This window comes from Herpailurus yagouaroundi, unplaced genomic scaffold, assembly GCF_014898765.1.
Source record: "Herpailurus yagouaroundi ecotype Mexico unplaced genomic scaffold, PumYag 139, whole genome shotgun sequence".
In the NCBI taxonomy this organism is placed as follows: Eukaryota; Metazoa; Chordata; class Mammalia; order Carnivora; family Felidae; genus Herpailurus; species Herpailurus yagouaroundi.
In genome coordinates this window covers 4105816-4129011 of record NW_024412394.1, presented here as the reverse complement: position 1 = coordinate 4129011, position 23196 = coordinate 4105816, and the positions used below count along the sequence as shown (strand labels likewise).

Genomic DNA, 23196 nt, shown 5'->3' with positions numbered 1-23196 from the left:
CTCTGCAGTAAGGCTAGCTTCATCCGAGCTGTAAAAATTATTGCTGGCAATATTATCAGTAATGGTAATAATTTGGCAAATTGAAGTCAGTATATACAGACAGGGAACGATGTACTGTGCTCATGCAGTTTAGATGATTGAAGACCCAGTGTAAAGGCTTCTGCTGTGATGGGGCTTAACCACCGGTAATTAATGGCAGTCTGAAGTGGAAGGATAATCACACAGAGGAGAAAGTAATAAAAATGTCCCAACAAAGGTACTAAAATAAGGGCGATAAATGTTTTATAGTAACAATCTGGAACTGTAAAATGGTCCAGCGCAGACCTAGAGGTTGTCCCATGTTGCAGAGTGCTAACAAACCACCAAGTGCATGAAAAGAGGCGGCAATTTATTCAGTGACAATTCTATTCCTCCCAAATTGCAGAGCTAAGTGATTACTTCTATTGAAAGTATGATTGCAGGGGCGCCTGGGTGGCCCAGTCGGTGGAGTGTCCAACTCTTGATTTCAGCTCAGGTCATGATCCCAGGGCTGTGGGATTGAGCCCTGCATCAGGCTCCACGCTGAACGTGGAGCCTGCTTGGGATATTCTCTCTCTCTCCCTCTGCCCTCTCCCCTAGCTCTCACTCTCTCTAAAACAAAATTTTAAAAATAAATAAAAGGAGAATGATATTTAAGTAAGATACACAAAGAAAAAATTAAACCTATAAAAAAAAAAGAAAATAAAGTTGATTGCAACTCTCCTGAATGATCAGTGAAAACTTTTGTGGTTTTATATAACTAATAGCTGGGAAAACAAAAGTATATAAAATTTGTCTTGGCAGTTTGGGATATGGGAATGTTCCTCAAGACCTGTCCTCAATACAGAGTCAGGGAAAATGCACTCGATAACAGATGCAGACAAGGTGTGGTGACTCTGACGTGAACATAAAATAGGACAGTACCCTCGACTGCCTTATGCATGGGTGGACTGAGTGATTTCTGTGTTAGCCACGTATTCATCAAAGGCAATTATAAAATACACTGGAATGGATCTACCAATCAACAAATCCTGGCTGTGAACAGAACTGGCTACAAGGAACAGAATCCTCAACCACTGGGAGCACCTCGGTGGCTCAGTTGGTTGGGCTTCCAACTTAGGCTCAGGTCATGATCTTGCAGTTCGTGAGTTTGAGCCCCATGTCCGGCTCTGTGCTGACACCTCAGAGTCTGGAGCCTGCTTCAGATTCTGTGTCTCCCTCTCTCTCTGCTTCTCCCTGGCTTGTGCTCTCTCGCTCTCTCTCTCTCTCTCTCAAATATAAATAAAATAAAATAAATAAATAAATAAATAAATAAATAATAAATAAATAAATAAATAAATAAATAAAATAAAATCTCATTAAAAAAAAAAAAATCCTCAACCTCTGATGCTTAAATTGTAAAGACCATGATGTCAAGGCACTACTTGGCAGGTGTCTGAGGGTCTCCTACCCGTTCCCTCAGTTTACAAGTTACCTGCTACAGCTTTCAGCATCTATTTTCACACCACCACATTCAAAAGCAGGAAAGGTGAGTAGAGACAAAAAGAGGCTCTCTTCACAAAATGATCTCTCTCTGATGGAACAGGAACATCTTTCCAGGTACCCTCCCTCAGGAGACTTTTACATCTCATGGGCCAGAACCAATGACATAAGCCCACTGCAGGCCAGTCACTGTGATTACCAAAAGATTATTATAAAAGGCTTAAACTAATACAGATACCTGCTCAAGAGCTGAATAAAATTATGGTTCTTGAGCAAGGAAGAGGCAGGGGCAGGGAAGACTGTTAGTTAAGTAGTGCCGGCTGTACCGACCGACAGACCAGATAGTCTGCTATTGGTAAAACCAGGAAAGAGTATCCATTCTACTTAATGTGAATGCCACACAATTGTCACAGAAAACATGCTCCCCTATGAAGAGCAAGGTACAAACTAAGAAGCACTAAAGTAAAGCTCACTGTCTAAGTGCATGCAATGATTTCATTCCTTCAACCCATAAATGTTTACTAAGTGCCTAGTACGCGCTGCGTGCTCTTCTAGGTACTAAGGGTACAGTGGTGAATAAAGCAAAATCCCTGCCCTCAAAGAGCTTATACCGTGGCTTCTGGTGTAAAAACTGTGCATTACAGAAAAGAATAGCAGTCGCGCTTCCAAAGTGATTCAGAAGACCGTACCTTCCACATACCGGCCAAATTGCCATCTTTTTGCAATAAGTTGGTAGAATTACAGAAAGTTCACCACATATTCAGCCAGGTTATTATTTTTTTTCAACTTTTTTTGTGTGTTTTTTTTGTTTTTTTTGTTTGTTTGTTTATTTTTGGGACAGAGAGAGACAGAGCATGAACGGGAGAGGGAGACACAGAATCGGAAACAGTCTCCAGGCTCTGAGCCATCAGCCCAGAGCCCGACGCGGGGCTCGAACTCACGGACCGCGAGATCGTGACCTGGCTGAAGTCGGACGCTTAACCGACTGCGCCACCCAGGCGCCCCAAGTTATTATTTTTTTTTAATATTAAAATGCCGGGGTGCCTAGGTGGCTCAGTCAATTAAGCATTTGACTCTTGATTTCGGCTCAGGTCATGATCTTGCGGTTTGTGAGATCAAGCCCCACACTGGGCTCTGTGCTGACAGTGCAGTGCCTGCTTGGGATTCTCTCTCTCTCTCGCTCACTCTGCCCCTACCCCCGCTTGCGTGCACACACATGCACTCTCTCCCTCAAAAGAAACATTAAAAAAAAACTTTAAATATTAAAACATTGATAATGTACATCTGTTATGGCATTTTTGTAGGTATTCAAAATACTTTAATATACATTATCTTTACTCCTTCCTTGACTGTTAAGGAAAGAAAGGGTAAATATTATTACACGGGCCCCAGAAAGATGACAACTTAGGTCTCCTGTACCTCTCAAATCATTCAGCTTTCACCACAAACTACAGCTTTCCTGGAAATAAGTCTTAAGATGAAGCGTGCCCAGAGACAGAGCCCAAAATTCTTAGAAAATCTGAGATGATGATGCATCTCTTCATTTAAATTCACTGTGGCTGACTGATGGCCCATGAGAGAAAGGAGCGATGAAGTGATAATTGGGGGTATGAATACACACGCACACATCTTGGGTTTGACCAGGGTTTCTATTGTGTTCGAAAATAACTTATTAGAATTTTACTAGAGAAATAACCTCCAGGGAGCTTTTAACTCTACTGTATGGCTAGATTTCTTTGAGGCTGGAGAAAGAGGACCTGAAGAATGCCAGCCCTACAGTTATATTCTATTCGCCCCAGTCCTCATAGCATAAGTGAAGACAAGATGGCAGACCTATATATATATATTCAGAAGCAATGAACCCCAGAAAGGAGGCTCCTACAAGAAGGTCATCAGTCATCCAATTTGGAGACGATATTTAACCAATAAAGACCCTTCCATCAGAACAAAGGGTCCAACACCAAACCCTGCATATACCAGCTTCCAATGCAGGAAAATAAATCTCTGGTGTGAGTTAATTTCCCACTTAATAATAGATCATTTAGAGGTAAGAAGATTGCTCATCTCTTGATCCAAAATAGAGCAGGGGAGAAGCTAGAAAAGATCAAAGTAGAAACTGTCATTTCAACAAAGGAGGGGAAGGTTTGAGACTTTTAAAAGAAGTACATGCATGAAAGGAAAACTATCTTGACTTACTTTTTGGTGAGCCGAGGGTCCAGAGGGGGGTGCTGTGCTCCGTACACAGGCTGGATGCTGGAACCAAGAAAAAAAGAAAGAAGAAAATTGTCAGGAAGCTAAATATGTCAGGTAAGTATCATCTGCATCACAAAATTGGAAGGTCTCCTCCAAGACAACCACATCCAAGCCTTTCAGCCTGGGGGCACCTGGCTGGCTCAGTTGGCAGAGTGTGTGATTCTTGATCTCAGGGTCATGAGTTCAAGCCGGACGTTGGGTGTACAGATTCAATAAACATAAAAAAAATTAAGTCTCTGGAGAATGTTCATTTTCCACTGGGGCTTCAGCACCTTATATACCTGACAGACTGGAAATCCTATCGGTAAAGACGGCAGCACAGAAAGGTAACAGGCTTTTGAGCCGGAGACAGCATGGTTTGAACCAGAACTCGCATTCTGGCATCCGCCACCTCTGTAAACTTGCGCGAAATTACTGGACCACTTTGAGCCAGTTTTCTCGTCTGTAAAATGAGAGGATCACCTACCCCAAAAGATCACCTGGGCTAAACAACAGTGAAGCAACACTAGGTACCAAGGGAAGGGTGACCCAAGTGACTCACTGGTGGCTGGTGGGCGCATAACAGCCCACTTCAAAAAAACAGGTTGGCAATATCCAGGAGGAACGAAATATGCATACCCTAAAGCCTAGCATATTCTTCTCAAATCTGTATCTTAATAGAAATACATACATATGTGTATCAGAAGACATATATAAGACTATTCATAGCATTATAGTTCCTTTTAGCCTAAAACTAGAAATAACCCAAGTGTCCAACAGAAAATAAACTGTAATGTGTTCGTATAATAGAATATTATATAGCAACACAAACATACAAAATGGGGCACACAAGTAATAATGTGCATGAGTCTTCCAAATGTGCTGAGCAAAACAAGCAAAAAATAAAAGGGTAAATACTGTATTGTTCTATTTATATACACTTCAAAACAGCAAAAAGGATTTATATATTTAGGGATGCATCATCCATAGCAATAACCCCATAAAGGAAGGAGGGATTAACACAAAAGGATGTGGTTACTTCAGAGGGAAGGAGAGAGTTGTGGTCGAGAACAGATCCAGGGGCTTCTGACCTGCTCACTTCTGGGGTGTTCACTTTGTGATTATTCATCAAGTTATCATACCACACAACTGTTTTATGGAATAGGTCACAATAAAAAGAGTGACTTGAGGGGCCAGGTGCCTGGGTGGCTCAGTTAGTTGAGAGACCAACTCCTGGTTTCAACCCAGGTCATGACCTCACGTTTAGTAGGGTTGAGCCCCACATTGGGCTTTGTGCTGATGGTGCAGAGCCTGCTTGGGATTCTCTCTCACTCCTCTCTCTCTGCCCCTCCCCCACTCACGCTCACTCTTGAAATAAACATTAAAAGAGTGACTTGAGAATAATTATATATCCAGTCAAACTGTTGTTCAAATACAAAGGTGACAGAAAAACATGTTGCAAGATGCAAGAACCCAGGAAATATAGTTTCCTTGACTCCTTCCTGAAGAAACTACTAGAAGAAAAACTTCAATGAACAATGAGATAGAGAAACTACAGTGAAAGGACTCGTGTAAAGAATTTAATGAATTTAGCCTTAAGACTAAGTCTTAAATTTGAGGCTTCATGATTAGAGGAGAGAAGGTAAAAACAATGTAAGTGGCATAGGTTAAAATGGAACAGAGGATGGAGTGGACAAATAAGTATGTTGGCTGGGGCACCTGGGCAGCTCAGTCGGTGAAACGTCCAACCCTGGCTCAGGTCATGATGTCACGGTTTGTGAGTCTGAGCCCCGCGTCTTGTGTAACTAGAAAACAAAACGATTCCCTTCTCCACTGTTCCCTACCAGCCCTTGGCAGAATCTGAATCCTCGTGTGTAATCCTGTGCTGGTAAGTTTAATAACTGGTCCTCTAGGAAGAAAAACATTCTGTTTTGTAGCACTTGCCGAATGCATGAGGTGGAAGTACTCTCGCTGTGACTGATTTTAAGCTGCTAATGTGACATGTCACTGGGCGTGGAGTTGGGAAGAGATGGGCACAATTGGGGGCGCCTGGGTGGCTCAGTCGGTTGAGCGTCCGACTTGGGCTCAGGTCATGATCTCGCGGTCTGTGAGTTCGAGCCCCATGTCGGGCTCTGTGCTGACAGCTCAGAGCCTGGAGCCTCCTTCAGAATCTGTGTCTCCCTCCTCTCTGCCCCCACCCCCCAGCTCACATTCTGTCTCTCTCAAAAAATAAATATACATTAAAAAAAAATTTTTTTAAAAGTATGTTGGTTTCTTCATCTTTCATGGACAAGGCTCAAAAGATATTTAAAGGTGATAGCTCAAGTCATAGAGGCATAAGTATGTTTTAGGACAGGAGATAAACTGAGAAAAATAGGGGCACCTGGGTGGCTCAGTTGGTTCAGTGCCTGACTCTTAGTTTCGGCTCAGGCCATGATCTCACAGTTTGTGAGTTCAAGCCCCACACTGGGCTCTGTGCTAACAGCGCAGAGCCTGCTTGGGATTCTCTCTCTCCTCCTTTCTCTGCCCTTCCTTTGCTCTCGTGCTCTCTCTCTCCCGCTCTCAAAAATAAATACATAAATTAAAAAAAAAAAAACTTTAATTGAGGGGTGCCTGGGTGGCTCAGTTGGTCAGATGTCAGACTTTGGCTCAGGTCATGATCTTGCAGTTTGTGGGTTCGAGCCCTGCATCAGGCTCTGTGCTGACAGCTCAGAGCCTGGAGCCTGCTTCAGATTCTGTGTTTCCTCCCTCTCTGCCCCTCCCCTGCTCATGCCCGGTCTCTCTCTCTCTCTCTCTCTCTCTCTCTCTCTCTCTCACACACACACACACACACACACACACACACAAATAAATAAACATTTAAAAAAACTTTGAGAAAAAATAATCAAGTAAAAGCAGATGAGGAAAGGGCAAGAAATGCAACTACCAATTTCATCATTGATCATGGTAGGCGGTCAATAGATGTCTCAAGAAATACAGTATAGAGTTATAAATGCAATATAACTAGAATAAAAACACAAACTTTCCCAATTATCAGAATGTACACATGCACACCCTCTCCCAAAGCAAGTAGTCCTTACAGTGAAAGATTTTTTTAAGAAAACATTAAAAACAGAGCTACAATAAAATATATCAGTCATTCCAGCAAATATAAAAGGGCTGAACTTACCTATTAAAAGAAAATTATTATTAAGAGGGGACTGATTAAATAAATGATGGTACATCTGTAAAAAAGAATGGGGCAATTCTATACCCATTGGCACGAAACAAACTCTAAAACATCAATTAAATGTTTTAATTAAAAACATACGCAGGGGCACGCTGCCGTCCGTGTCCCCCCCCCCTCTGCCCCCTCCCACTTGTGCTCTGTCAAGAATAAACAAAACATTAAAAAAAAAAAAAACATGCAGAACTGTATGCATAACATGCTGTCATTTCTGCGGAAAACCTTTAAAATAAAACAAATCCGCGTACTTCTCTATGATTAGAGATCTCTGAGAGAATACACACAACACCAGCAGCAGGGGGTTAGAAGAGGAACTGGAGAACCCGGCAGCAGAGAGGCTGAGTTTTTACTACAAACTTTCTGAATTGGTATCATGGACATGTATCAATCACCTTTTTAGGAAATAAATGAAGCAATCTTAAGAGAGTTGGGAGGCTTAAATGAGTCAACGTGTAAAAAGCCCTTTAGCACAATTCCTGGCAGGTAGTAATACTAGCAGGTAATGAGGTAGATTTGCAAACATCCAGAATGCCACCTGGCACATGCTCATTGCCCAAGAAATGTTGGCTTTCTTCCTCCCTCCCATTTTGGTAATTTATTCCTTACCAACATTTAGAAAGTAGAACAAGTTTACCAACTACCTTGTTTGACATAACCAGTGTGATCCCAAAGTTGCTTTTAAATAAAAATGCAGCCAATTCAATCATTTTCATATTGATTTCTACTAAGATTCCAGCGGGAATGTTCTTATGTACAATCTTTATGGATATAGCTCTGACCTTTTTAGCTATTAAGAATCTCTAACTCCCCAAACTTTTCTGAAAGGTTATTCAGTAATTTGTAAACAAACCATTACCTATACTACTATAGAGATACAAATACAATTTTAACATGTTTACAGAGATTCCTAGGCAGAGAAAAAGGAGAAAGAAAATAAGAGGGATCAAAGAATAACGGGAAAGTCTGGCATACAGAGAGAAGGCTGACACAAAACAAAAATGAAAACACAAGCAAAAAAGCCAAAAGGCATAGATCAATGGAACAGACTAGAACACCCAGAAATAAACCCACAACTATATGGTCAATTAATCTTCAACAAAGCAGGAAAGTATATCCAATGGGAAAAGGACTGTCTCTTCAACAAATGGTGTTGGGAAAACTGGACAGCAATGTGCAAAAGAAAGAAACTAGACCACTTTCTTACACCATATACAAAAATAAACTCAAAATGGATTAAAGACCTAAATGCGAGACCTGAAACCAAAAAATCCTAGAAGAGAACATAGGTAGCAACCTCTTGGACATCAGACATAGCAAATCTTTCCTAGATATGTCTTATGAGGTAAGGGAAACAAAGGCAAAAATAAACTATTGGGACTACATCAAAACAGTAAGTTTCTGCACAGCGAAGGAAACAATCAACAGGACTAAAAGACAATCTACTGAATGGGAAAAGATATTTGCAAATGACCTATTTGAGAAAGGGTTAGTATCTAAAATATAGAAAGAACTTATAAAACTCAACACCCAAAACCCAAATAATCCAATTTAAAAATGGGTAGACGACATGAACAGACATTTCTCCAAGAAGACACACAGATGACCAATAGACACACGAAAGGATACTCATCAACACTGATTATCAGGGAAATACAAATCAAAACTATAATGAGATATCACCTCATACCTGTCAGAATGGCTAAAATCAAGAACACAAGAAATGATAGGTGTTGGTGAAGATGTGGAGAAAAGGGAACCCTCTTGCACTGTAGGTGGGAATGCAAACTGGTGCAACCATTGTGGAAATGACTATGGAGGCTCTTGAAAAAGTTAAAAATAGGGGCACCTGACTGGCTCAGCTGGAAGAGCATGTGACTCTTGGATCTCAGAGTCATGAGTCCAAGCCCTACGTTGGGTGTACAGATTACTAAAAAGTAAATATAAACTTAAAAAAAGTTACGAATAACATTACCATATGACCCAGGATTCATATTGCTGGATATTTACCCAAAGACTACAAAAACACTATTTCAAAGGGATACATGCACCCTTATATTTATAACAGCATTATTTACAATAGCCAAGATATAGAAATAGCCCAAGTGTCTATCAATTGATGAGTGGATAAAGAAGAAGACACACACACACACACACACACACACACACACACACACACAACGGAATATTATCCAACCATAAAAAAGAATTAAATCTTGCCATTTGCAACATCATGGATGGAGCTAGAGAATATAATGCTAAGCAAAATAAGTCAATCAGAGAGAGATCAATAGCATATGATTTCCCTCATATGTAGAATTTAAGAAACAAAACAAACGAGCAAAGGGAAAAAAGAGAGAGACAAATCCAGAAACAGAATCTTTTTTAAAAACTTTTTGTTAATGTTTATTTGGGGGGAGAGAGAGAGAAAGAGAGAGAACACGAACAGGGGAGGGGCAGAGAGAAAGGGAGACAAGGGGTCTGAAGTGGGCTCGGCGCTGACAGCAGAGAGCCCGCTGTGGGGCTCAAACCCACGAACAGTGAGACCATGACCTGAGCCGAAGTCAGACGCCCCAGAATCTTAATTATAGAGAACTGATGGTTACCAGAGGGAAAGGCTGGGGGGGGGGGGGGGTGTTAAGTAAGTGATGGTTTAAGGGGATTAAGGAGTGCACTTGGCATGATGAGTAATGTACGAAACTGCTGAGTCACTATGCTGTACACCTGAAACTAATACAACAGTTAACTAACTGGAATTAAAATAAAAACTTTTTTTAAGGGCCACTTATTTGTATTTTAATATTTGCAAACACTCGCAGGTGAGTACTCTTGAGTTCTCCAACTCCACAAGCCTCTTTACAGTAAAATATAAAGATCAGGGGCGCCTGGGTGGCGCAGTCGGTTAAGCGTCCGACTTCAGCCAGGTCACGATCTCGCGGTCCGTGAGTTTGAGCCCCGCGTCGGGCTCTGGGCTGATGGCTCAGAGCCTGGAGCCTGTTTCCGATTCTGTGTCTCCCTCTCTCTCTGCCCCTCGCCCGTTCATGCTCTGTCTCTCTCTGTCCCAAAAATAAATAAACGTTGAAAAAAAAAATTAAAAAAAAAAAAAAAGACCAGAGGATAAACCCTGCAGGAAGATTTCAACAGGCTGGTTAGACTGGGTGAATGGATAGAAAAATAAGAGACGGTCCTTAGAGTCTCCCTTTTAAAAGAGTAATACCACCTGCCAGTAGTTCACGCAGAAAAACAAGCAATCCTAATTGTGCAGGTCTATTAATTACCATCCAGGAAGGAGATCTTAAAATCATGGTAGGCTGTGTTTTATTTTTATTTGCTTTTGTTTGTTTTTTTTAGTATAATTTATTGTCAAATTGGCTAACATATAGTGTGTACAGTGTGCTTTTGGTTTTGGGGTAGATTCCCGTGGGTCATCGCTTCCATACAACACCCAGTGCTCATCCCAACAAGCGCCCTCCTCAATGCCCATCACCCATTTTCCCCTCTCCCCCATATTTTTAATTTTTTAAAAGTGTACTTATTTTGAGAGAGACAGACAGCAAGTGAGGGAGGGGTAGAGAGAGGGGGGCAGAGAAAATGAATCCCAAGCAGGCTCTGCACCACCAGCACAGAGCCCAGTGTGGAACTCGAACCCACGAACCATGAGATCACGACCCAAGTTGGACACCTAACCAGCCGAGTCACCCAGATGCCCTGGTAGGCTGTTTTGTGTATGTCAGCCTCAAGGTGTCGGCACAGCCAGAAAGGCCAAGGTAAGTGATGGACTTCTTCAGCAAAGGTATCAGAGCCCATGTTGAATTTGTTAACGTACTCTTGAACTAAAAAACCATGATGCATCTGTACCTAAAACACTTTAATTAATCAGTTTACGGAATCTCAAAAAGTAGCCAAGACATTTGAAAAGAAAGAGAAACGAAGATGAAACAGAGACTAAATGCAGACTGACTGAAAGCCTGGTGATTAAGGTGCTCAATTTCTCAGCATTTATAATTCACCTGTCAGCCTGGACCATCCCTACTCCTCCCAAACCACACTCAACTCTAGAGCGGGCTGGTCTCCACTCTGCCTTCCAAATATTTCTTAGCTACTGAATCAGGCTCTTCTCCCATTTCAATATCATATCCAATCTGAAACATTCCCTTCAAATTCTATACTTCCCGCCATGAGATCTTCCCGGACGCTACCCCACAGCATCCATTAACCCATGCTTTCTCTGATTCCCTAAAATATATAAATCAGGGCTTATACTACTTCTAATAAGTAAATAACTTTTTTTTTAATTTTTTATTATTTATTTTGGAGAAAGAGAGACACACACACACACAAACAGAGTGCGAGCAGGGGAAGGGCAGAGAGAGGGAGACACAGAATCCGAAGCAGGCTCCAGGCTCTGAGCTGTCAGCACAGAGCCCGACACGGGGCTCGAACTCACAAACCATGAGATCATGACCTGAGCCAAAGTCAGACGCTTAACTGACTGAGTCACACAGGCACCCCATAAGTGAATAACTTTTTTAAATGAATTCGATTTAGATCATAATATAAAGCATACCGAGGTCAGTGCTCCACTCGTACATAAGAAATAAGACATCATTGGGAATGCAAGCTGGTGCAGCCACTCTGGAAGTATGGAGGTTCCTCAAAAAACTAAAAATAAAACTACCCTACGACCCAGCAATTGCACTACTAGGCATTTATCCACGGGATACAGGTGTGCTGTTTCAAAGGGACACATGCACCCCCATGTTTACAGCAGCACTATCAACAGTAGCCAAAGTATGGAGAGAGCCCAAATGTCCATCAATGGATGAATGGATAAAGAAGATGTAGTATGTTTATATACAATGGATTATTACTCAGCAATCAAAAAGAATGAAATCTTGCCATTTGCAATTACGTGGATGGAACTGGAGGGTATTGTGCTAAGTGAAATTAGAGAAAGACAAAAATCATATGACTTCACTCATATGAAGACTTTAAGAGACAAAACAGATGAACATAAAGGAAGGGAAGCAAAAATAACATAAAAACAGGGAGGGGGACAAAGCATAAGAGACTCATAAATATGGAGAACAAACTGAGGGTTGCTGGAGGGGTTGTGGGGGGGGGGATGGGCTAAATGGGTAAGGGGCACTAAGGAATCTACTCCTGAAATCATTGTTCCACTATATGCTAACTAATTTGGATGTGAATTTAAAAAAATAAAAAATAGGGGCGCCTGGGTGGCTCAGTCGGTTAAGCGTCCAACTTCGGCTCAGGTCATGATCTCACGGTCCGTGAGTTTGAGCCCCACGTCAGGCTCTGTGCTGACAGCTCAGAGCCTGGAGCCTGCTTCAGATTCTGTGTCTCCCTCTCTCTCTGACCCTCCCCTGTCTCTCTCTGTCTCAAAAATAAACAAACATTAAAAAAAATTAAAAATAATAATAAAAAATAAAACAAGTTAATAAAAAAAAAAAGAAAGAAGACATCATGGGTTTCAAACCCTGCCAACCTCCTCCTCCCTCTCGTCCTCAGAAGCTACTTTACTGCATCTGGCATTTTTCACCCTTATTTTTGTCTTCATGTTTTTATTCTCCAAACAATATTCTAAAGATTATAGTATTATAGTATTTTTTCCATGTGTTTTAAAACTTTATATAAATGGCACCACACTATACATATGACTTATTTTGACCCTAAGTCACAAATGCTACTTTAAATATTACTTAATTTCATGGCTGGCTAACTGGTCTCTCCAACACAAAATTTAAAAAGCGTTTGCTCCACACAAGTGCAGAAAGCACTTTATTCACATTTTCAAACAAAAAGACAAGTACAGAGAAAAATTAACAAACATCCATGAGCCCATCACTCTGATTTAACAAATGTTAATACGTGTCACATTTCTTTTTTTAAGAAAATAAAATTGGGGAAGACTACTGAAGTCCCAAGTGCAGTCCCCCGTCCTGTTCCCCTTTGTCCCCAAAAGATAACCACTCTCCTGAAGTGGGTATGAAATCCGTTCCATCTGTTTTTATACTTCTACACACACATGCATACATAAAATACTGTTTTGCGTTAAAACCGTACACAAAAGACCACACGCCACTTATCTTTCCACGTCTTGCTTTTCTCACTCAACAGTGTGTTTTCACCCCGCTGCACTTTTCAGTTTTTCTGATTGCAGAGTAACATATGTGGTGGAGAAACCCAAGAGTCAATGATACACAGCGTCCTCACGGGGGAAGCCACGGTGCCAAGCAGACTTCCCGCTTCTAGGGAGCAGTGGTGACACCATGTCTTGTTTTGCAGTCCCCTCACCACCCGGAAGAGTGCAACACACTCCAGCAGGCCCTTACTAACAATACTTAACGAGGGGCGCCTAGGTGGCTCAGTCGGTTAAGCGTCAGACTTCGGCTCAGGCCATGATCTCGCGGTTTGTGAGTTCGAGCCCGGCATCAGGTCCGCACTCAGCGCCTGCTTGGGATTCTCTCCCTCTTCCTCTCTCTCTCTGCCCCTCCCCTGGTTGTGCACGTGTGTGCACTCACTCTCTCTCTCTCTAAATTATCAAAAAATAAACTTCAAAACACACACACACACACACAAAATTTAATGAGCGAAGACTGGAACTCTACAAACCCCAGGCCTCTGCTTAGGCAGACTAGTGGCTCATTAAACCTCAACACTAGAGGCAAACCCGGCATCTTGGGAGAAATCACACTGCACATGCAGAGAAATGAATGCCATAGCACGTACCGCAATGGAGACAAAAGTGAGCAAAACTCCTGGTCAACCTCCGACGTTCTCCTTAATAAAACCAACACCACAGGGTGTATTGGCATATAGCTGGTTTGCATCGTCGCCATAGTGCAAAACCGTTGGTAGGAAAAATCAACAGGTGTTTGCTGAGTGCTGACAAAGGAGCAAAAGCAAATATGGGAACAGACCTATGTGATTTAAAGCCAAACATGTTGGCAACTGATTCAGGTTCACACACTCATTTGATGGAAGTCGTCCAGAACTGGGGTTCTATGCTGTCTCTGTGATAATTTAGTATCTTCTAGCCACTTAATTTTATCAGTCACACATTTCCAAACTAAGAATAGGTTGTAATACAGTGTACGTGCCCAGACAGGCTGGGACCATAACACTGAGTCCACTATCAGATTCATAAATGTTATGGAAAATAACCAAATGACAGAGGTTTTTAGTTGCAAAACTGCAAGCTCCTAAATAATTTGAGTGATTAGACACTTCTCTCAACTTCATTTAATGCTAAAAAGCACTCCCTGATTTAATTTTTTTTTTAGTATTTATTCATTTTTTGAGAGGCAGAGAGAGACAGTATGAGCAGGGAAAGGACAGAGAGAGAAGGAGACACAGAATCCAAAGCAGGCTCCAGGCTCTGAGCTGTCAGCACAGAGTCTGACACGGGGCTCGAACTCATGAACAGTGAGATCATGACCTGAACCAAAGTCGGACGCTTAACCGACTGAGCTACCCAGGCGCCCCTCCCTAACTTTAACAATAAACACATTTGCTTAAACAGAGGGAGAAGCCCTTCCCAGAAGGACTGGAAATAAGAATGTGGGAAACTAGCTGGGCTTTGGCTCACATTGGTCTCTCCTATTCCAGGTCTTATCTACATCTTTTCACTGGAAGTGTCTACACCCCTGGCCTGGATGAGGTGCCTCGACAGGTGTCCTAATCTTGGCAGAGACTGACTGAGGGAAGAAGTAGCAGAAAAAGCACCGGACCCAGAGTCAAGAAATCTGCAGCTATACAGCGTGATTTGGAGCAAGTCACTTTCCCTCTCTGGCCTCAGTTTCCTTACCTGCAGTGGCCTTAGACATTCTACAGTTTCACGACACTCAGGTGCTCATGGGGCCAGCAATTTGCTACTTCCAAAAGCACGAGATAGAAAAGCCCACCTTCAGTGGCCCCCACACCATCTACTCTTACCTATCAGTCATGCCGGGTGTGAGTGACAAAGCAAAAGAGAAATACCCATTGACATGAGTTGAAGCTCGTTGAATACTCGTTGAACTTTAAACTTAATCCTCAGCTTCAGCCTTAGAGGTCACTCAATCCAAAACTCTCATTTCATAGATATGGAAACTGAGCATAGAGTATTTAAGTACTTGGTCCTGAAACTTGGCTTTTTCTCTAAGTGTATGACATCACACTCTTACCTGACCAGCTAAGTCAGAAACCTGGGAATGGCATCTCCTTCTCCCTCACTCCCTAAATCCAGTGGTTTACCAAGTCCTTTTGATATCCTCAAACTTGACCTCTATGTGCCATTGCCCTAGTCCAAGCCATCATCACCTCTCCTTCCACTGACTGCAGTGGCCACCTAACTATACTCATCCTGATCCCCAGTGGGGGGCAGGGGTGGGTGGTGACTGGAGTGTTTGGAAACTTGTATGTGGGAAAGGTGTTTGTCCCAATAAATGGTGGGTCTTCCTGGCACTTAGTGGGCAAGGGCCAGGGGTGTTAAACATCCCACAGTCCAGTACAGCCCAGATTTAACCCACCCAAAGCACCAACTGTGTGTCTCCCATCCCTAACTGTTGAAAATGCTGGTCCAAGCCATTTTCCTCAGGGCAGCCAGAATATTTTTTTATACATGCGAATCTGATCGTGCCACAGCCCCCACCAACCTTCTAACGGCATCCCACTGCTCTTGGGATAAATATCAAAGCCCTTAACTCAGCCTATCTTTGCAACACGAAGGGCCTGGAAGACATAGAGAGTTTGGATTTCGTTCTAATTACAAATGAGAGAGAGGGGCAAGAAGAGAAACGGGAACACCAGTTAGAAGGCTAACGCAGTAGTCCAGGCAAGAGACAGGAGAGAACGGCTCAGACCCAGAGTATATTGCGACGAGCCAACAGGACTTGCTGATGAACTGAATGAGGCAGGAAAGGAAAGAGAAGGATCAGACGTTAGGATTTTGGTGAATGGCGCGACCATTAAATGAGATGGAATGAGTGGCTTGGCAGGAGAGGGCACATGTGGAAATCAGGAGTTCTGTGTGGGTGTGTTCAGCACGAGACACCTATCGGACAGCCAAGCGGAGATGTGTTAAATGTTCAAAATCCACATGGCAAAGGCTCCCAACGCTGGAACTCAGGCTGCTTTCAGTTTGATTCAGGGCTCTTATCCCAGTGGTTCTCAAAGTGCAGCCCCCAGATTAGCAGCAGCAGTAGTCACTTGGGAACTTCTGAGAAAGTCTACTTCTCAGGTCCCATCTCAGACCTACTGGATCAGAAACCTTGGCTGCCTACGGCTACCTTGGATCAGAAACCTGGCAATCTATGTTTCAACAAGCCCTGCAGGTGACTCACCAAAGTCTAAAGTTTTAGGACCGCTGCTCACAATCATACTCCTCGGTGATAATGAACACCTGATAGCCATAGCTGCCCTGCATTAGGCTTCTTTGCGTCTCTGTAAATCTTCTGCCTGATTAGCAATAGGGGGTGCTTTGTTTGGGGTTTTCTTCTTTACCCAGGACTCACTGGGGGCTCCAGACATACCACTGATCAAAGTTTTTGAATTCTAGTCTCAATGTTTATTTATTTTTGAGAAAGGGAGACAGAGTGTGAGAGGGGGAGGAGCAGAGAAAGAGGGAGAGACAGAATCCGAAGCAGGCTCCAGGCTCTGAGCTGTCAGCACAGAGCCCGACACGGGGCTCAAACTCGCGAACCGTGAGATCATGAACCAAGCTGAAGTCGGACACTTGACCGACTGAGCCACCCAGGCGCCCCAATTTGAATCCCAGTTTCAGAAACTAGAGCAAGGGGGAGAAACAAATTAAAAAGGAGCTACTACAACCATAACTATCATTTTCATAATAGCTAATATTACTGAGTCCTTCTTATGCACTTTCTGTGTATTATCTCATTAATCCTCCTAACAGCCTTATGAGATAGGTACTCTGCTCCCATTTTATAGATAAGGAAATTGAGGCACAGAGAAGTTATGTATCTTGCCGAGAGTCACACAGCTAGAAAGTGGCAGAGCTGGGATTTGAGCCCAGGCAGTCAGGTTCCAGAATCTGCTTTTTTTTTTTTTTTTTTTTTTTTGAGATATAATTGACATAAAACATTGCATAAGTTTAAAGTGTACAGAGTGCAGGGGCACCTGGGTCGCTCAGCCATTTAAGCATCCGACTTCAACTCAAGTCATGATCTCGTGGTTTGTGAGTTTCAGCCCCCGTGTCGGGCTCTGTGCTGACAGCTCAGAGCCTGGAGCCTGCTTCAGATTCTGTCTCCATCTCCCTCTCTCTCTGTCCCTTTCCCGCTCGTGCTCTGTCTCTCTAATATAAATTTAAAAAAAAATTTAAAGTGTACAGAGTGTTTACCACCTTAGCATTAGGTAACACCTCTATCAAGTCACATAATTATCATTTCTTTTTTGTGGTGAGAACAATTAAGACCCAGTCTCTTAGCAACTTTGAAGTTTATAATACGGTGTTGTTGACTATAATCACTGTGCTGTACATGAGATCTCCAGAACTTATTTATCCTAGTTGCAAGTTTCCAGAGCCTAAACTCTTAACCACACGGTATAGAGTGTTGCCTATCTTTCTAGGCATCTAGAGAAGAACCATTTGATGTAGTAAGTACATAAGGCTCTTATAAATAACTGAGAGAATCTTTTTTTTTTTTAATTTTTTTTTCAACGTTTATTTATTTGTGGGACAGAGAGAGACAGAGCATGAACGGGCGAGGGGCAGAGAGAGAGAGAGACACAGAATCGGAAATAGGCTCCAGGCTCTGAGCCATCAGCCCAGAGCCCGACGCGGGGCTCGAACTCACGGACCGCGAGATCGTGACCTGGCTGAAGTCGGACGCTTAACCGACTGCGCCACCCAGGCGCCCCAATAACTGATAGAATCTTAAAAGATGTTTAAGGAGTGCCTGGGTGGCTCAGTTGGGTTGAGCATCCGACTCTTGATTTCAGCCCGGGTCATGATCCCAGGATGATGGGATCAAGCCCCCAGTCATGCTCTGCACTGAGCATGAAACCTACTTAAGAGTTACCCTCTCGGGGCGCCTGGGTGGCGCAGTCGGTTAAGCGTCCGACTTCAGCCAGGTCACGATCTCGCGGTCCGTGAGTTCGAGCCCCGCGTCAGGCTCTGGGCTGATGGCTCGGAGCCTGGAGCCTGTTTCCGATTCTGTGTCTCCCTCTCTCTCAGCCCCTCCCCCCCCCACGCTCAGTCTCTCTCTCTCTCTAAATAAAATAAACTTAAATAAATAAAATTTTAAAAGATGTTTAATTCTTTTACATTCTTCTACATAAACTCAAAAAAATGGAAAACACACATCCACACAAAAACCTGCACGTGAATTTCATAACATTGTTTACAATAGCCCAAAAGTGGAAACAACCCAAACGTCATCAACTGATGAATGGATACACAAAATGAAGTATAATCGGTGGAATGTTATCTAGCCATAAAAAGGAACAACATACTGATACATGCTACAACATGGGCGAGCCTTCAAACACAGAGCCAGCACAGAGCCAGACACAGGGTTCGAACTCACAAACTGTGAGATCAGGACCTGAGCTGAAATCGAGAGCTGGACGCTTAACCAACTGAGCCACCAGGCGCCCCTCATATTATCCCATTTACATGGAATGTCCAGAAAAGGTAAATCCATTCAAATAGAAGGATTGGTGGTTGCCAAGGGCCGAGGTGAGGGGACGAATACAAGGCTTCTTTGTGGGGTGATGAAAACGTACTGAAATTCGTGGTGCTGGTTGCACAAAACCATCCATACTTTGGACGAATATACCAAATACCACTGAACTGTACACTTTAAAAGGATGTGTGTTCATAGTATGTGAATTACATCTCAACAAAGCTATTGTTAACAAAGGATGTTATTTTTAAAAAGGATGTTTCATTCATTTTGAACTTAGGCTAATTTACGAAATAAAATTCCTATTTGTTGTCATTAAGGTTGCTAGACCATGATCAAAGAAACTGAAAGCAACTGCCATCACTTTGAATTTTTACCTTTCAATTTGCAGAGCAAAACTAGTTTCACTTCTAGGCTGCCACGGACCTAGAAAGTTAGTGATGTCATTTCCCCACCGAGGAGAAAGTTCTTCACAAACACTGAAAGAGTACAAATGCAAAACTTCTATTCTTGGGAAAACGCCCTAGTCTTTCCCTTAAATCAAAGCACCTTCTATCTAAAAAAACTTTAATTTTCTCCCATAACCAACAGCTGCTAGGGCTCCCCACTGAAAGAACACAGCTAAACAATAGTTCTCTTCAACCAGCAAGGTACTAAAAACTGTTATGAGCTGTGCCAACGTTTTAATACCTTAAGATAGGGGCGCCTGGGTGGCGCAGTCGGTTAAGCGTCCGACTTCAGCTCAGGTCACGATCTCGCGGTCCGTGAGTTCGAGCCCCGCGTCGGGCTCTGGGCTGATGGCTCGGAGCCTGGAGCCTGTTTCCGATTCTGTGTCTCCCTCTCTCTCTGCCCCTCCCCCGTTCATGCTCTGTCTCTCTCTGTCCCAAAAATAAATAAACGTTGAAAAAAAAAAATTAATACCTTAAGATAAACAATAAACATAAATACCTAGTACTGGAGTAAGGAGCTGAGAAACGTTCTTTTAAATGTTTACTTGCTCTAATAACAAGAATCCTCATAACTAGTATTTATTAAGCAACTATAATGTGCTAAATAAACATCGTTCTAGGTTCTTTACAAATAGGATGTTTAATTTGGTCCTGATAGTAACCCCGAGGAAGTATTTTTATCCTCATTTCATAGATAAGAAAATTGAGGTCTAGAGAGATTGAGTAAATCATTTGTCATTGATCACACAGGTAAGAGTCCAAGTAATAACTCAGGCCTTTCTGAACTCAAATGTTCTCTCCTCTATTCCTCTTCGAAATGAAAAAGGAAGCCAGAAACTTGAAGAAACAGAAAAGACTCCTCTTACTTACAGAGCACAAAAGCAATGCTCTGAAAAAAAGTTGACTGCTCCTATAGTCCAAAAGAGGAAATATGGAAAACAAAAAATTGTTCATAACAATCAGCAGTCAGCAGGCGTAAAAGACCCCGCCATATCCCACATCTCAAATACTGCTTCCTGACTTAACAGTTTTCCCACTGATTCTGACTATAACCTTAGGATGTCAAAATTGAATGATCTCACCATGGAAAACCCCAGAAAACAGCAGTTGTGACACTGGAGAGCTCCCTAGACCAGGAAGGAAAACAAATCAGTTGGCAGGAAACGGTGCCTATCTAAAAACATAGAAGTCTTTAGCATTAGTATTAACATTGTAATTCCACAGCACTTTAATCTGAAGCTATTTCTGCATTCTCTTGCATTATTCGAATAATGTGTTACTAAAAGCTGATTCCCATTCTCCATATGTCTAATAGGATCCTAAATAAGACTGCTACATAGCCATCACTGACCCTAATTTCCGTTTTGCTATTAAAAAAAAAAAAAAATCCACATATACACACAAATTCAAAGGATTGTCCCTGAAGGAAAAGACCTTTTATCCATTAAGAAAAGTAGCATGTGGGGCACAAGCAAACATGTATTTCATCACCCAGTGGCCTATGGCTGGTGGAAATCTTAAATTCCTGACTGAGATATACATTCCTTATGCTTCTCAGGGCTCTGCCCAAAACAAATTGAAACTATAAACCAACAGCAGGTTGATGGATGTACAAATGCTGAGCTCTCAACATACATCAAAAAGGGGAGGGGAGTCGAGTAGCTTAAAAGGTCTGCTCTCCAACTAAACTACTGAAGAATGAAAGAATCTCGTGCATTTGCACAAGAACATTACAACGCAGAGGGAAGAGGTCACTTGGGGTTAAACAAATCCATAGAAAATGCTAAAGAAATAACCTCGATCCTTGAGTCACTCTGTAATAATTCCTAATGGGAAGTAGCCAACTCAAGATAAAGCAAGGTCGAGCTGGAGAATTTTCCTCACTTTTTCTGTCCCCCTGCATACGATCCCAAGCTCCCACCAGAATCTTTTGAGAGTCCAAGAAAAGATTCATACGTAAAGATCTGGGGAAGCAAGGGAAGGGGCCAGCCCTTATGCAAGCAACCACCTGTGCGTGATAGAGACCCCCAAGAAGGAGTTATATTTAAAGTGAGAGACAGCTTTGGGGATGACCCTCCAAATCCAGGACCGACACTGGCTATTCACCCAACTCCACTGTCCTTTACACCCAGACTCCGGCCACCTCCGGCGGAGGGCACCGGCTTCGGCGCCCTCCGCCCCCAGACCCTGGTGTGCTCCCACACCCAGCCATTCCCAAAGCTCGCTGCCCGCTACCTTTGCTCGACAGCTGCCCCGCCGCCACCAGGCAGTCCCAGCTCCCCCAGCCCAGGTTCCCCCAAACCAGCCTTTCGAGGTCGGTGGCGCCCCAGGGCCGCGGGATTTAGGGCTTAGGATCTGGAAGGGTTTGGTCCAATCTCTTCCTCTCGGCGTCCTGGGCTTACCTCCCCGGCAGCTTGGCGCTCCTCTTCCAAAACTGCTTGCTGTTCTCGGCGGCCATTGCTCTGGCCGGGGAAGGCCTTGCAGGAGGGCCAGGGGGTACCCGGCGAGATGCCCCCAGGACCCCGTAATCGGAGGGCCAACCCAGGCCGCTTCCCCGCCGCCGGTCACCCGCTCCCAGCTCCTGGGGGCGCCATCTTGGATGTGGGCACCCCCCCACCCAGCGCCGCTGCCATTGGTGGGTTGCGCAGGCCGTGGTCAGACAGACCAATAGGGAGCCGGAATCCTGCAGGCCGCTGAAGCCGAAAAGTGACATCAGGCACTGGGCACACAGGTGGACCGGGAAGGCGGAGCTTGGACGAGCAGGAAGGCGGGGCTGAAAGTTCCTTAACCCTGGGAGTGGAAGAAGCAGGTAAAGAAAGGGACCTATGGGGAAGGAAGAAAGAGTACTGTTTTCTTTCGGGAGGGAATGAGGTTCCTGAGCCTAATACTTTTTGGAAAGACAGAGCGTATGTATTTATATATATAAATCTTTGACCTAAAAATAACGGCCATGTGGTGGTTGCAGCCCATTTTTAACATCTCCCAAATCAATGTCACTCTGGTTATTATCCTCCTCACCTTTCCCTGTTTCGTTTGGTGTCCTTTTTTTTTTTTTTTTGGTTAAATCTATGAAGGAAGATCAATACGTATCCAATAGCCCAGGGTTCCTAACTGTTCAACACGTGAATAACGGTTGGTTCATAAGAGTCTTCCATTCGTCTGGTAATTGATCACTAGTAAAGGATTTGTTCTGGGGGTAAAATTCCAATGATTTAATCCGTGTTTCTATCATTAACTGCCACTTTCTGACTATGAGAAGCCAGATACTGACTGTTTAGGACATGCTCTTATTTTTTCCATCCAATTCAGACTACTAAGTACCATTTCCTGCCGGGACATAGCCTATCTCCAAGGGGTGAATCACAAAGATTAAGGATATACCCCCAAACATCTTTAATCCCCTTTATTAATCTATTATAAATCTATCACCCTTGAATTCATTTTCAATCTAGTTTTCACTTGGAATGAGATTTGATACAGCGTTTTGAATCCTTTGAATGTCTTGTCAGTGTTTTTTGCTCTTTGTGAGTTTCTGTGGTTGTATACTACAGCGATTGGGGTGGGCGGGGAGAATGAGGGGGTGGGCAGAGAGCACACCCTAGTCCAAAGTAACTTTTGTCCTAAAAAAGAACTGTTGAGGTGGGCTGCTTGTCCTCCATCCCGGCTTCTGTTTGCTGTTACAACACATACTCCCACATATTGGAGAACATTTAAGGACCCCCTGTCTAAAAAAGAACATATGCCCTCCAATGGCCTTTTTCTATATAGACATTACCCCCATTTTCAAGCTTCTTTTGTAAATTTTGCAACCATGATACTGTATGAAACAGGCTATTTTACTTTCTATGAATTTTTCAAGCTTTCATAGACTTTCATAGTCTCAGATAGTCACCTTTATGGGCATTTAATCCAACAAACAAAAGCCCTTCTAGCCTTTAAATCATTTTAGCTGCCTTTCTTTGGCTTTTCTTTTTCTTCGAATGCAGTGACCAGCACTGCATACTGGGCTCCACGAGGAGTTTCCTGAGGTTTTTGTTGAAACTGATGCTTTGTCTTTATTCTGGACAGCCAGAACTTTTGCTGGCATTTTGGACTTTACAAGAGCTGGCATCTCAAAGGAATAATGTACAGCAACTTCGATATC

At 43.1% G+C, this 23196-nt stretch overlaps 2 protein-coding genes across 3 annotated transcripts in view; one reads left to right on the top strand and one right to left on the bottom strand.

Moving 5' to 3' along the window:
• Positions 1-21652, bottom strand: part of TBC1D22B (TBC1 domain family member 22B) — an 81499-nt gene extending 59847 nt beyond the window's left edge. Inside the window, exons 1-2 of the mRNA XM_040473374.1 lie at positions 21455-21652; positions 3697-3753 (exon numbers count right to left, since the gene is read on the bottom strand). Coding sequence (XP_040329308.1) covers positions 3697-3753; positions 21455-21510 — 113 coding nt within the window. The 5' untranslated portion in view covers positions 21511-21652. The remainder of the gene's footprint in view (positions 1-3696; positions 3754-21454) is intronic.
• Positions 21653-21776: 124 nt separating this feature from the next.
• LOC121029376 (transmembrane protein 217) overlaps positions 21777-23196 on the top strand; it is a 41513-nt gene continuing 40093 nt past the window's right edge. Inside the window, exon 1 of one of the 2 annotated variants that reach the window (XM_040473372.1) lies at positions 21777-21861. The gene's annotated coding sequence lies outside the window, so the exon portion shown is untranslated. The remainder of the gene's footprint in view (positions 21862-23196) is intronic. The other variant, XM_040473373.1, reaches the window with a different exon arrangement.